Genomic DNA, 15,614 nt, shown 5'->3' on the forward strand with positions numbered 1-15,614 from the left:
CTGTCTAACTATCTGAGTGGAGTTTTTCCAAGAAACTGAAACTTAAAAAATAGATAAACACAAAATTTTAAAGGGACATGCAGTGGGTAAAATAAGTATTTAACGTGTCACCATTTTCCTGGTAAATATATTACTAAAGGTGCTGTTGATTAATAAAATAATTAAATAAAACAAAACACATAATTTAATAAATTACGTTATGTGTAATAAAATAATATGCAGTGTATATGTATATTGCATGCACTGTATCAGCAAGGAGTGAACAAAATGCACAGGTGAGAATGGACGCCTAAAAACCTAGGACCGAATGTCGACGTATGACGTCATACGTTGTTGCGTCTTTTTAAAAACACCTTATGGGCTTGTTAATTGATGACGTAATGCGTCCATTGAGCGCACCAACTAACGCTATTCCCGTTCGGCGTCGATAGCCTTGCAGGCAGCGCCATATGTTTTTGCGCATTGGGCGTCCCGAGTTGGATCCCAACTCCAGGACCTTTCCCGATCCCGCCCCATATCTCTCTCCCACTTCAGTTCCTCTCCGTTCTGATCTGCCCTATCCTAATAAAGGCAAAATAAATAAATAAAAAAAAACCGTTTCCGGCTCCAAACCCCAACTCATTTCACTTGAGAATACCATCTCAGCAGCCGTTTAGGAGCACTGTTTATTCATATTAAACATTTAAGCTAAACGTTTTCAAATTTACGGTGTACACTACAGACTCCGTGCTCACACCGTCCCAAACACAAATCATTTTTATATTTATTTATTTATAATATTTATATTTTCATTGTATGGCTATCTGGGATTTCGGTATGGAGTTAAAAGGTAGGATTAAATTTTTTTGGTAGTATTATATCACATTGTGAGCTTATAATTAGTACCGTTTGTTGTTTTGTCACGTCATCTGATAGAGCGTTTGGACCCGGAAATCACGGAAGAGGTGACGCTTGACGTCAGGCTTAACAAGCGAATAGGCAAAAAAAAAAAAACACCTAATAGCCCTACATACACTTTTTGTAAACATATAGTACATCCTAAATGTTCTTGACTTTGCTGCAGCACTGATTTAAAGTTTGTTTTTAATTAGGCTAAGCGGTCACACGTCTTCACTGATAAACAATTCGCAGGGCAGAGTTCACCAAACTCTAGCTGTATCTCTTCAGTACTGATCACTGCAGAACCAAATGGCCTCCAGCTTACCCTTTCTGGATGTCAATCTTCACCTCTGTGTGAACTAATGGGTGGAGTTATGTTTAGCGATAGGGTAAGGGGTAAGGGTAGGGTGTGATTAAGTGTCTATCTCCACCCATTACCTCCAGCGAGGGGGAGCTAGAGCTCCAGCTCCTCCCATTTGGCTCTGCTTGCGTTTCTCGTATCTAAAAGTAAGTCCTTGTTACGAGGTGTTGTGTGATCGCCCATTAAGAAATCCAGGTTCGTTGTTAAAATGACGCTGTTTATGAACGCTTGTGCTTTTGTAGTAAAAGTCCTCACTTTGCCCCTGTATGTTGCAGAGTGGTTTGGACTTCTGTCTTTATACAAACGCGTCTTTCCTCGGTTCGTATATAATTTCACATTAGTGTACAATGAAATGATGAAGGACCAAAAAAAGGAGCTATTTCGCAACCTGGAGAAATTTTACCTCCCGAAAGGCTCTCTGCGCATCTTGGAAGTGGGCTGCGGAACCGGGGCGAACTTCGAGCACTACCCGACGGGCTGCAAGATCACATGCACTGACCCCAACCCGCATTTCCAAAAGTACCTGGACACAACTATGGCGAAGAACGACCACCTCGTTTATGACAGCTTCATAGTGGCTTCCGGGGAGAATCTAAAGGTGGTGGAGGACAACTCAGTGGATGTAGTGGTGTGCACACTGGTTCTGTGCTCAGTCCAAGATATGTCGAAGGTTCTGCAAGAAGCAAAGAGAGTTCTAAGGCCTGTAAGTTTATGGCAGTCAGCACTTGAGTGGAAATATAACATATTTCATAATACAGATCAGTAGACTACTGTTTTCAGGTGCTTTTAAATACCAGGTCATTTTAAATTAACCACATTCAAATACACAATTATGAGTTGAGAAATGTACATTTTGTACTTTTTCTTCTTTTAGGGAGGAGCACTATTCTTCATTGAACATGTGGTGTCTGACCCTTCAACCTGGAGTTACTTTTTCCAACATGTTATTCAGCCTTTCTGGTAATATAAAAAGATAATATTTATAAAAAATTATCCAAACGATTATATTTTACATTATATGTACTTTTAAATAACTAAATAATAAAGTTATTTATCTCCAGCTGGAGTAAAAGAGGAAGTAAAATAACAGGACATTTCATATAGTGGCATATATAACGTACTACCAGTCAAAAGTTTTTGAACAATAAGATTTTTAATGTTTAAGTCATCTCTTCTGCTCACTAAGTCTGCATTTATTGGATCCAAAATACAGCAAAAGCAGTAATATTGTGAAATATTTTTACTATTTAAAATAACTGCTTTCTATTTGAATACATTTTAAAATGTAATTTATTCCTGTGATCAAAGATAAAAAAATTTTGCATCAATATTCCAGTCTTCAGTGTCACATGATTCTTCAGAAATCATTCTAATATGCTGATTTGCAGTTTAAGACGTATTTATTATTATTATCAGTTTAGTACATTTTTTCAGCATTATTTGATTAATACATATATTTAGAAAGGATGGATTAAATTGATCAAAAGTGATGATAAAGATGTTTAGAATGTTACAAAATATTTCTATTTCAGATAAATGTTGTTCTTCTGAACTTTCTATTCATCAAAGAAACCTGAAAAAAATTCTACTCGGCTGTTTTCAACATAATAATAATAATAATACATGTTTTTTTGAACAGCAAAATAGAAAATTAGAATGATTTCCGAAGGATCGTGTGACTGGAGTAATGATGCCAAAAATTCAGCTTTGAAATCACAGGAATAAATTACATTTTAAAATATATTCAAATAGAATTATTTTAACTAGTACAAATACTTCAGAATTTTACTGTTTTTGTTGTGTGCAGGCTTGGTGAGCAGAAGAGATTTCTTTAAAAAAAACATTAATAATCTTACTGCTTAAAAACCTTTGACTGGTAGTGTATATATGGAGGTCATGGGTTCTTTTGGACAGGGAGTGAGAGGAAGGGTTCTTGCTATAATCCAAATGTATCTATTTAACACAACAATAATGGAATACAACATACATGGTAACAAAGCATGTGACCACTATAGAATAAGAAAGTCTGTAACTGCAAAGTTTATAACCACATAATTCATATAATTGTATGTTTATCAGGTATTATATGAACGATGGCTGTGATGCAACTCGTACTACTTGGAAGGACCTTGAGGCAGCTGGCTTCTCTGACCTTCAGCTACGTCACATCCAAGCTCCTATATTTTTTATGATCAAACCACACATTATAGGTTATGCAGTCAAATAACAAATGTGAATTTAGCAAAAATTCATAGTACATTTCACTATGGAGTTTTATATGTTTGTATGAAATAACCACTTGTATTCAACCATAAAATACAAAGTTTTTGTTTCATGTAAAAAGACAATCTAAAGAAGACTGCACTGAGTATTTTATATGACTCTTATCTTTTTACATGACTGTCTTGGCTGAAAAGCAAGCCAGCGTTTTTGAGTTTATGCTTAATGCATCAAAGAGTCATACTGCCATCTAGTGATTAGGAGAAATGTGTGTCACGCAATGTAGCACTTTTAAAAGAAATTAAACTTTATACTTTTGCCTTTATGCTTCTGTACTTGTTATAACACCATGGTAGTAGCTAAATACACATAAATACCTAGACCATACTGCATTCTCCACCTTGAATTTCCTTGACTTTTTCCATATTTTTATTTTGTGTTTTTGAAAATATACAATCTCAGTCAAATGCTTTTTAACAGTAAGAATGTAATGTTTTTTAAATAATTCTCTTCTGTCATCAAGCCTGCATTTAAATAAATTTATTTAAAACATTTATTTTAAATAGTAAAACTATTTTAAAGTTATACTGTTTTTGCTGTACTTTGGATCAAATAAACATAGGCTTGGTGAGAATAAGCAGCTTCTTTAAAAAAAAAAAAAACACATTAAATATCTTCTAAAAACTTCTGACAAAACAGATTGTTCTTCCAAAAAGTAGTTTCTACTTGATTATTTTAAATTAGAGCACAGACATTTATTTGACTTTGATTTTATTTGTTTTTGTACTTTTCCTAAGCCTAAAAATTCATTTTAGAATTATTTATGTAATAATAAACATAATAGTAAAAAACAAAAGCTATAATTTTTAAATTATGGTTTCCTGAATATATGACCCTGGACCACAAAACCAAAAAAAAAAAAAAAAAAAAAAAAAAAAAAAAAAAAAAAAAAAAAGAAAATCATCTTTGAAGTTGTCCAAATGAAGTTCTTTTACTAATTGAAAATTAAGTTTCGATATATTTACTGATCTTAAGTATTTACAAATCTAATGTTTTTTGGCATAAATTAAAAATCGATAATTTTGACCCACACAATGTATTTTTGGCTATTGCTAAAATATATCTGTGCTACTTAAGACTGGTTTTATGGTCCAGGGTCACATATACCGACCAACATCATGTCATAACCTAACCTTGCATCTTCTATCTGAGTGGAGTTTTTCCAAGGGCCTCCTTGAGACTTGAGCCACAAATCAGGCAAGTGAAACAACACTGAAACTGAAAGGGAGAAAAACAAAGGCTGGAAAAATATTTATTTAGATTCACTTTAGCAAAAACAAGTGACAGTTTTTTTTTCTCATCATATACTCCCTGATTCGATTGTCTTGTAACAGCTTGGCTTATAAACAGTGGTAAGCCTAAGGTCTATTACTCAGCTAAAACCAACAACGGTCCCAACCCAAGTGTGTTTATGGCTTAAAGACCAGTCTGACATATTACAAAGACCTGGACTAGAAAGGACATAGTTTAAATCCTACATCATTAGTCTATCAATCCAGAATAAGGCTCAAATGAACTTACCACTGTTTCATGTTACCCATAATAGTAAAGCTGAAAGTCCTCACCTTAAATTCGGATCAGTCTCTGTAGAAAACATCTCACTAAAACTCAGTAAAATAAAATACGGAATGGGGGTAAGAATACCAGAGCTTCCTAAGAAGGGGAAAAATAGCAAAGAACACAGCTGCATGACTTCATGAAAAACACAATCGCGTCACAATTTTCATACATACAAGCGCATCCGAGATAAGGTGTAAAAATACCAGTCTTCTACCTTGGATAAAACAAAATTCAGCTAACGCTTCAATAAAATTAACATTCAATATTCCCTGGAAACCAAACGGGTCAAGAATAAAGCAAGATCTCCCAGTGTAGACGTGCAGATGCTCGCACAAGATACATACACAAATATAAACATCTGTTGACTGCAAATAAAAATATGTTAATGGAAAAGCATATCCCTCTTTCCATCTATTCTGAAAAGCATAATTGCTGCAGTTGTTTCTGGTCAATCGTTCTTAGGCTATTAGTTAAAAATGAGTTGTATAAAAACAAGCATTTGACATGAGGATTACATGTATCCCCCCATGCCAAAAAAAAAAAGTCCCTGTGTCTGTGTTTGTATAAGCACGTAGGCAGACAGGTCTGCCGGCAAAGTCCCGTTAGCACGATTGCATGGGTGTCCCACTAGCCGGTTTTAACGCAGTACAGGTCCTTTAATGTCTTGAGCTCCTCGATAAGAGTCTTGTTCTGATTCTCCAGGACAGCCACACGGTTCTCCAAACACTTCACATACTCCTTTTTCTTTCTGCGACACTCTCTGGCTGCCTCCCTGCATGCAAAAAATCAGAATCACACAAAGAATGCAACAACAACCAGGATATTACACATTACCTCATCTCGCTAAACAAACTCAATCTCTTGTGCTCAAATACACCCACCTGTTCTTCGCCAGGCGTATCTCCCTCTTCATTTGCGGGTCATCGCTTTTGCCCTGAGAGCTGATAACGGGTGATGTCATGACGACGGTTTGAGGCAGCGAGGAGGAAGAAGAGCGGATCTGATAAGCTTGCATTTCTCCCCCTGCACCTGTAACACAGTATCACAGCCACAGTGTGTCCCACATGTACTAATGAACTGCCAAAAGAAAAGGTGTTTTTGCCTTTGTGTGCCCACCTTGGAGCACCACCTGGTTACTAGGGAGCAGGATCTGTTGTCCGTCGGCGGTCTGAGCATACTGCAGTATAGTTGGCTGGCTCGGGTTCGAGTTGGTCATGGTGAGAGTCTGCAGGCCTTGCACACCCTCTGAACCAGCACTGGCCAGCTGCAGAGAGCCATTGGATGAAATCGCAACTGGAAAAGAGCAAACAAAATTGTGACGGACGGCTTATGATATAATATTGTGAACTGTGCATGAAGATACATATGCTTTTTATGCAATTGGTTATTTCAGTTGGGTCACTTATGCAACCATTTGCTTCATTTCTGTTGCAAAATACATAGGAGGTTACCACATGATGCATTCAGTACCTCACAACACCCATTGTATTCTAATATTATGCTGGCTTGGCTTACTATATTGGCCAGTGCTTGTCTGGTAGATCGGGGTAGGGAGTGAAACGCTTGTTATGGCAGAGGAGGTGGAGCTTTCGTCTTCTCCCTCGTTCTGAGTTGCCACTTCCTCAGCTGACAGATCATTTAGAATCTTCCTGAAACACAAAAAGGAACAGAAAGTTTTTGTGTAGCACCTAAACTCTTGGTTTTGTGCCAGAGGTGCCTGCAATTTGGAGCTTGGCAAATTTTGCTTTTCACTCTCCTCTCACTAATGTTTTTATGTATGATTAGGTATAAATATGAAATAGAGTGCAAAAGGATCCAGAAGAAAACCCCAAAATACACAAAAAGGTTTTTGCTTATATTATTTGTTTAAAAAAAAATAATAATAATAATTTAAAAAAAAATGCGTTCTGGCCCACCACATTCCACAGTATCAGAGGCAGCCTTTCGGTCTGTGTAAATGAAGTGTCATTGTCAGTAAGTGCTCATCTTGTTTTCTGTGATTATGCTGTCACGCTCAACTATTAAGAATGCAAAAGGGGTGATAAATGAGATTTCTGTCATAAAGATTTCCAAAAGAACAAAAATCCAATGGCAAAGATAACATACTATATCAACGAAAAAAAATATAGCTGCAATGCAGGGGTTCAAGCGCTTAAACGGGTCATCGGATGCACATTTTCCACAAGTTGATATGATTCTTTAGGGTCTTAATGAAAAGTCTATAACATGCTTTGGTTAAAATTTCTCAATGGTAGTGTAAATAACACTTTTTTTTACCTTTCCAAAATCAGCTCTGCAAAAATCATCCTGTTCTGGGCAAGGTTGCTTTAAATGTTAATGAGCTCTGCTCACCCCGCCCCTCTCTTCTCTTTGTGGAGTGACGAGCCTGTTTACTTTAGCCGCGCTTAGCCAAAAAACTTGCTAACTAGCATGTTATTAGGAAAGGCGATCGCAAAGATTCATTAAAAAACCCTTATACTCACTTCTGCTGTAAGCGAAGCTGGATCACGAATGATTTGTGTGAACATCGCGTGAACGCATTCCATTAACAAACAAACGTAATCCACTGCATCTTCAGCGGCTCAGATGTCGTGAGTAAATAACCAACATGTTCATTTTACATCCAGCAACACAACACCTCAATGGCTCAATCAGAGATATTCTTGTCTAACTTACATCCCTGCTCCAGCATCAAAACAATGGAGGTCGGACTGTTACAGCTGATCTGAGGTAAGACGCTCATGTCAATCAACTATCGTGGGAGCGGCCTCTGTGGGTGTGACGCCTGAGAATGGCTTGATTTGAAGGAATTTGCAATTTTTGATATTATTTTTACAGGTTAATTAAAAACCACTGCATGGATTTTTATCATTATAGGGCAGATGTGTACATTCACTGCCAACACACATTAATGTTCAAACAACATGTAAAAGTGAACTTTGCATCCGATGACCCCTTTAAGGAAAAAGACATTGTGTTAACCTGGCTATAACCACCTAAATCAATTATTTAAAAAAGCATTTTTGGCTAAAAAAAGTCATTTACCACAGAAATATGATAACTTTTAACTTTTATACCCTTTTGGGTATAATTGCCCATATCCCTTTAAAATTGATTCTGTTGTAGCTTACCACAGTGTAAAGTTCAATATTTTTTTAATAATAATGGATCTAGAGGGTCCAGAGAATTTAATTACAGTGTTTTTGTTGAGACTGAGCGAAAAACATAAGACTAGTTTGCAAAAGTAGCCCTTTTAAATAAACTTGAATATTTAATAAACAATTTGATCGACAGCAGAGGTTTAAATAGAGGCAAAGTTGTTCAGAATGAGGAGATTTATCATACAATATGAAGATCTAGTGTGTTTGTGTGAATATATGATGAATTTGAGGTCATTTACCAGTGAAATATTTTTTTGAAGCCTTTTTTACTGTTATAGCGCCACCTATGATGGGATCTCTATGAAATTTTGCATACTTGTTAAGAATCATCTGACACATAATCTCAGTTTTTTAAAGTTTTGAGTTTTCATTTTGGAGATGTAAGCTTTTGCATGCACTTGACCACATCCCTTTTCTTAATGACCCTTGTATAGCTACCTCAAGGGTAAAATTCAACATTTTTTGATAATTATTGATTGACTTCCAAGATTGAGCGAAAAACTTAGGACTAGTTTGCAAAAGTAGATTTTTCACATAATTGAGAATATTTAATGAACATTTTGATTGACAGCAATGGTTCCTGAGGCAAAGTTGCTCAGAATGAGGAGATCTAACAAATGATATGAAGGTTGAGTGTATGTGTGAAAAACTGCAATATACAATCATTTATGCACTTGAAAAATGCAATTTTGCCCCTCAGTGGCCGATTTCCTTCAAATTTCTTACAGACCTTTAGAGCCAAATGTCTTTATAGATACTTGCAGCACTTTGGACTGCAACAGTGCACAGCGATTTTCATGTTGATAGGAAAAATGGTTGCGTAGTTATAGCCATTTTTATGGATTTTGCCTTTGCTTTTACCTTTGGTTTTTCACCAAGTGGCCAAGCTCTGCTATTTTTTTTCCTGTGACCTCAGATTGAGCTCTTACATAAACGTTTGGAATTTGGTGACGAGATCTTATCATGTTCAGGAGTTATAGGCATTTTACTAAAAGTGGCCCTGCCCCTTTCGAACGTTTGAAAGTTAAACTTTTTTTTGATAATTATCCACTCTCCAGAGAATCTTTCTGCACTGGTTTGTTTCCAACTGGGTGAAAAACCTAGGACTAGTTCTCACACATGATACATCCCGACGCGAAAAGGGAAACTGACAGCGCACCGACAGACAAGACAGAGCAGGTTACTTTAGGTATGAAACATATTTGAGAAAAGTCATTTCATTCAGATATGTCACAATAAAGAATGAGTGAAATTTCTGTTACCTGGACACTAAAAATGTCTTCTGTCCTTGCTTTCTCATTTTATTAGTCATTACAGTGTAGGAGAACCACACTTGGGAGAAAATGTTCGGTTACACAATCACCATGAATAATAATGAGTTTTGAGAGCTGTGCGTTTACTGAGAGAATATTTTGGAGCCAATCCAGTTCTTTAGTGTGAGAAGTTGTTTTCTGGCCAATGCCAAGGCCACAAGTGTCCACCTTACCAAATAAGCTTGCTGGCTCTGATAAATTCAAACTTGCTAGATGTCTGAAAGAGCACTGAAAGAGTAAACTAGTAGGACGCTGGGTTTAGAACTAATAGAAGAATTGGTGTAATTTTGAGGTGCCACTCATGTGTCATAAATGATTTGACCTGGGGTTTTTTTACCTGTAGGATGGGCGTCGAGCCAAGATATCTCTTGATCTCTGGTTGGATGCTCCACTGTCGCTTGATTCCTGAGAATCATCACTGTCAGATCCTTGGCCCTAATAGGAAACATTGTTTAAGTGGGGGAAAACATATCACCGATTTCAACCTGGAGTAAAAATGGAAGTTATAAAGATCAGGAAGTTTATGACTTTGTGAGTGTCTGCACATTACCTGCGCTTGTGCTGGTGGAGACTGGATAACCGATGACTGCGCTGACTGAATCACACCTTGAACTTGGAACTGACCACTGGGCAGCTGAACCACAGTCACTGGATTCCCACCCAGAGACATCTTTTCACAAGATGATGACAACATGTAACATTATTTTATTGTTGTTTTTGCTTAGTCACACAACATGTATATGTATATGTATATACACTACCAGACAAAAGTTTTAAGATTTTTATTGTTTTTTTTAAAGAAGTCTGTTCTGCTTACCAAGCCTGCATTTATTTGATCCAAAATACAGAAAAAACAGTAATATTGTGAAATATTTTACTGTTTAAAAAACTGCTTTCTCTTTGAAGATATTTTAACATTTAATTTATTCCTGTGATCAAAGCTTAAATTTTAGCATCATTATTCCAGTCTTCAGTGTCACATGATTCTTCAGAAATCATTCTAATATGCTGATTTGCTGTTCAAGAAACATTTATTACTATTATTATTATCAGTATTTAAAATAGTTGAGTACATGTTTTCAGGATTCTTTGATAAATAGAAAGATCCAAAGGTCAGCATTTATCTGAAATCTGAATTATTATACATATCATATATCATATAGCAAATCAGCATATTAGAATGATTTCTGTATGATCATGTGACTGGAGTAATGATGCTAAAATTTCAGCTTTAAAAATCAAGGAAAAAATTAAATTTTAAAATATATTAAAAAAGAAAACAGTTACCTTAAATAGCAAAAATGTTACTGTTTTAAATGCAGGCTTGGTGAACAAAACAAAAAAAACATTAATAAACTTTGACTGGTAGTGCACATCATGAAAATGTGTGTATGTAAGTACATACAGTACCTGTGCTATCTGTGATATGTGAGAGGCAGTTATAGTTGTGGGGATGGCAACAGTTTGGGACTCGGAGCCATTACTGTTATTCTGCTGGACCTCCTCCATTGCCACTGCAAATGAACAATGATTTTGGTCAATATTTAATGTAGATGTGATGCTTTCAAAGTTTCCATAGTTTCTTAATTTCCTAGTTTTGTGATTACTGGAATTAAAAAAAAATTCTGTTTACAGAAATTACAATAAACAAGCAATTTATAACCAGTTATATGTCAGAGCTGATCATAATAAAAAAAGAAATAAAAAGTACATTTTATACTTTCATTATTTTCATTCCATTTCACACATCACAATTTCCTCACTTTTCTAAAAAAATGTCACATATCTGATCATTTTTATGCCTTGCAAATAACTGTGAAAAATGTTTGGTAATTTTTTTATATTATTTTATCATAAATATTTCAAATAAAAATACATAGTTTTATTTTTAATTTAATTAACCAATACAAATTAATATAAAAATTACATTAAAAAAATCATAATAAATAGAGATGGGGAACAGTGCTATATTAAATACTGTAGTATATCTAAAGTATTATAATATATTGTATTTGCCTCCCAGTGCAAACAAATCTGAACTACCGGTAGAATAAAATGTATAAAAATGATGTATAACTTTGCAGATTGACAGCAACCATGAGAATGCTAAAGAACACAGTTTTTATATGTGCTTACAGGATGGTCAGGATGTGTGTGTGTGTGTGTGTGTGTGTGTGTGTGTGTACTTGTTCTTGCTACATTTACTGCAAGCTCCCCACAATGTAAAAAAAAATGATTTAAAAATAGTAAATTATGTTTATCTGAAAATGTAACAGTGCAAACATGTTTTAGGTAAGAGTAAGGTTTATGGTTAGGGAATAGACAATATCGTTTGGTCAGTATAAAAACTATAGATGTCTATGGAAAGTCCCCACAATTCACAAAAACAAACATGTGTGCGTGCATGTGTGTTGAGGTAGTTCTGTGGTCAACCCAGGCTAACAGTCAAAAGCCTTGATTTAGTCACCGTTTCCATTTTACCCCAACCCTGAGTCAGTAGCTCTCAACCCTTCAGCTCCACCACAAACACTTACACTGCCCTTGCGGGCTGCTTTCTACACATTATTGCTACATGCTTTCTGCAGCTGTCCTCATTTATGATTTGATTCCAGTACAAAAACAGAAAATATAACTTAGTAATGAAAGTAACAGCTAGTTAACATGGAAGATACCACCTCCTCTTGTAGTAGTAAATTAGATGAAGCTGCTTTGTGTTGTTATTATGCAGAACCGGATGCTAAATAACGCCCATCAAAAACTCTCAATCCTCCAAAAAACAAGCAAGATGGGGCTAATTTCTATTTTAATAAAGCCATAATAACATTGCGAGACACACTAACCTGTTGATTCAACATTTTCGATAATATTGTCTGTTAAAAAAGTCCGCGTTTAAAACAAACAATTTAATGCTACAGCAGCTAACAGGCTAAATAAACATAGACAACTGTCTATGATTTCATTTTAGAACTGATCTGTTAAAATACGTAAGATTCTGGCGGTATTTATAAGCGGGCTTGTTTCTACTACACATACGCTCCATCACAAGAAACGGGCAGTTTTTTAAGCGATGTTGCAAATATTTAACGAGTGTCAGATTCTTAAAGTCTTATTCCCTCATGAGATCCCGATCAAAAGCGCATCTCTAACGTAAATAAAGCAAACCGCTGTGGTGTGTTATGAAGCCTGTGGGCGACTTTATGCCGCGCTCTGCAGAAAGTTCCAAGCTAGTCACTGGCACGCAAGTGCCCGCGTCAACAGACGTCAGCGATACGGGGAGCCATTAAAACACCTTCCCGTAAGACGAGTGCTACAACCGAGCGGACGGGCGCCATGACTGCTGTAGCGACAGGTCGGCAGAAGAGGAAGAGTACAAAACAAAAGCAACGCTTTACCTTTAATCCTTTTGAACCGCTCCTAGAAACAATGACGCCGTCTATATAGATGCCAGCACTCGAGATATAATTTGTAAAGTAAATTATTTAATAATGCATAGAATAAACCTGGGCGGTTTCCATTGAAAAAATCTAGATGGCTTGAGGGTTTTTTTTTCCTAAAGGCCGCAATAAGCGCCGCCCCCTAGAAGGACGTGTTACGTAAATCTGTATTAAGCTCTGTGATTGGTCAATATCGCTGAAACGTAAACGGGGTCTGGGGATATGAATGAAACCAGTGCAGTTTTCTGAAGTTATAGATTCTGCTTGGCAAATATTATATTCGCAAACAGAAATGTGTAAATTTAATTTCAAAATGTACATTATTTTTATTTTGAGAAATTCTTTATGTCATTTAATGTTAATATTATATTTTTTAAAAAAAACATGTTGGTTATTAAAAATCTGTTTGAAACATTGTTTTTTTCCTCCAGAAAGACGCTGGGATATTAAAGCATTGTGTAGTTTAACCAAATGAGATTAGTGGATTAGGCACGTTGATATTCTAGTCATATATTTTTTCCAAGCACATTTTACAATTTTAATGACTATTATTAATTTTGTATTTAATCATTTATAAGTTATATATAATTGTCCATGAAGGCTGGAAGAAAAACTCCTTATATTCAGGTGTGCATAATTATAAGATACATTTTCTTTTACAGATAAAATAAGCCAAATAAAGAGATTTAAAAGTCCTGTTTTTTCTGACTGTGCTGACCCAATGAGCATTTCGATGTCCAATGGTCATGCCTTAACTTTGCAAATTCTAGCATTGCATTATTATTGCATCCTTCTCATGGGCATTTAATAATTTTTGACTTTCAGTCTGAGTTAAATCTTTTTTTTTTTTTTGGCTTATTTTATCTGTAAAAGAAAATGTACGCACTGTAGATAGATAGATAGATAGATAGATAGATAGAATACAAACTGCAGTTATAAAAAACAAACTTCAGAGATGCAAAATAAAAGCCTTTTATTATTTTTTCATGTTTTTCATTGGAGTATAAAACAGTTACAGTAACCAATGTACAAAAAAGAAAGAGATGTGAACCAACAGGGAAGTGCTTGCTTGCATAATGATTTTCATTTATATCCATGAATGACTAAAAGAAACTGTAACTCTATCACATTCTTATCATTAGAATGTGATATTTTAATCTTACGATTAAAAAATGCTGTGAGAATTGAACAGAACGTTTTAATCAACACATAAGGTTAATATGCATTGTTTAAACAAAAAAAAGTCATGTTACTGTTGCATGTTCCCATTGTCCTTAGCAAGCAAATAATCTATATTTTATTTCTTGAATAGTGTTTAAGTGCATTGCCGGATGTGTACTTTATATGTAACTGCAGCTGGTTGCATAGTGTGTGAACCATTTCTTTTGGTTCCAGCACTTAGCTCACATGACAGATGATCAATTCTTATTATTTTCTGCTTTTTGTTTCGTTTCTTTGTCCATACGAAGACTTGGTTAACACTTATGTAGATGACAAATAAATTCTTTTTATTTCAAGAACAAAATCATTGCAAACATGAAAGTGAGTATTTATAAATGAATATCCTCTCCGTCCTGGAAAGCACTATTTCCCTGAATGCCCCGTGTAAAAAGCTCATTCACTCGCTTGTGCTTTCATCACATAAACTCAGCTCTGATGCCATTAAACAACAGTGAAAATGAGAGAATACATTTCATGACAGTAGTGTCTCTGATTTGGGAAAAGGTATCGTGGAACTCGTCCGCAAACAGCCTTTCAACGCAGTGACCATACATACGCATACGTACACAACCCCGGAATGAGGTTAGGCTAACATACTGTAGTGATCAGTTGTGTAAGGACTCTGAAAGTAGTCTTTCAAGCCCCCACAGTGCTCGACTTTATCATGCTTACATCTTAAAGACTTGTACATACTGTAAGATTTCTGAATCGGAATTCTAAATAGAAATGCATGACACACAGACTTCAACCCATCACGTTTCTGAAAAGAACAAACAGAAACAGAGCAAGCTATTTACAAGAAGTCTTCAACTTCAGAGCCCCGCTCGGCTACGAAGGGATGTCGATGACAGTAGTTAATATTAATCCAAAAATTTGACAAGAGTACAGCAACTAACTTACAGTACAGTAGAATTTCTCATCTGTACACAAGCAATAATTTACAATTATTTATGGTTTACAAGAAGTTAGTCATTCCTAGTAAAAATGTCTATAGTACAGGAGACAGCAACTGTCCTTTAAAGATCCTTTGCCAAACATGTAAAATCTATGCCTTTGTACAGTTAGGTGTTCACGAGGGGCTTGCTTGTACAGAGTGTCGTGTTATTTTACAGTTCTTTTGTTTTATTGTACAGATGCCTGAATTCCTTTTTTGCCATTCAGAGGTTTAAATGGCTTGTCCTGATGTGTATAAGCACCTTTAGATGAGAGCAAAAATAGAGCTATACGTACCTCAGTTTGTGTTTGGTTTGGGCTTGGTGTGTTATAATGAGGTTTACAGTAAGTGAACGTTCTTGTCTATATGAGTGTTTCTGTTACTGTTAAGTAAAGAAGTAAACTCAAGGAATGTGTGATTTGTAAATATTGAGGTTACACTGAGCACTTAGTCTCAAAAATGTGTTTATTG

The 15,614-nt window shown here is 35.6% G+C and overlaps 2 protein-coding genes across 2 annotated transcripts; one reads left to right on the top strand and one right to left on the bottom strand.

The window, feature by feature from the left end:
- Positions 1-1,024: 1,024 nt before the first annotated feature.
- LOC127167002 (putative methyltransferase-like protein 7A) lies at positions 1,025-3,785 on the top strand. Its single transcript, XM_051112765.1, has 3 exons — positions 1,025-1,943; positions 2,115-2,200; positions 3,320-3,785. The coding sequence occupies exons 1-3, from the start codon at positions 1,449-1,451 to the stop codon at positions 3,465-3,467; spliced, it is 729 nt and encodes a 242-aa protein (XP_050968722.1). The 5' UTR covers positions 1,025-1,448; the 3' UTR covers positions 3,468-3,785.
- A 585-nt stretch (positions 3,786-4,370) lies between these two features.
- atf1 (activating transcription factor 1) lies at positions 4,371-13,128 on the bottom strand. Its single transcript, XM_051112962.1, has 8 exons — positions 12,947-13,128; positions 10,965-11,068; positions 10,105-10,224; positions 9,892-9,989; positions 6,596-6,729; positions 6,197-6,373; positions 5,962-6,109; positions 4,371-5,852 (listed from the first exon to the last, which is right to left on the bottom strand). The coding sequence occupies exons 2-8, from the start codon at positions 11,061-11,063 to the stop codon at positions 5,708-5,710; spliced, it is 921 nt and encodes a 306-aa protein (XP_050968919.1). The 5' UTR covers positions 11,064-11,068; positions 12,947-13,128; the 3' UTR covers positions 4,371-5,707.
- Positions 13,129-15,614: the final 2,486 nt, after the last annotated feature.

The sequence above is a fragment of the Labeo rohita genome, chromosome 6, assembly GCF_022985175.1.
Source record: "Labeo rohita strain BAU-BD-2019 chromosome 6, IGBB_LRoh.1.0, whole genome shotgun sequence".
NCBI classification, from domain to species: Eukaryota; Metazoa; Chordata; class Actinopteri; order Cypriniformes; family Cyprinidae; genus Labeo; species Labeo rohita.

Bases quoted from the DNA above. Each gene is read 5' to 3' on its own strand.
- LOC127167002 (XM_051112765.1), top strand. From the start codon at position 1,449: ATGACGCTGTTTATGAACGCTTGTGCTTTTGTAGTAAAAGTCCTCACT. The intron at 1,944-2,114 runs GTAAGTTTATGG...TTCTTCTTTTAG, and splicing joins CAAAGAGAGTTCTAAGGCCT to GGAGGAGCACTATTCTTCAT. The intron at 2,201-3,319 runs GTAATATAAAAA...TATGTTTATCAG, and splicing joins CATGTTATTCAGCCTTTCTG to GTATTATATGAACGATGGCT.
- atf1 (XM_051112962.1), bottom strand. From the start codon at position 11,063: ATGGAGGAGGTCCAGCAGAATAACAGTAATGGCTCCGAGTCCCAAACT. The intron at 10,225-10,964 runs GTACTGTATGTA...TCTTGTGAAAAG, and splicing joins ACATATCACAGATAGCACAG to ATGTCTCTGGGTGGGAATCC. The intron at 6,730-9,891 runs GTAAAAAAACCC...TTTGTGTTTCAG, and splicing joins GCTCGACGCCCATCCTACAG to GAAGATTCTAAATGATCTGT.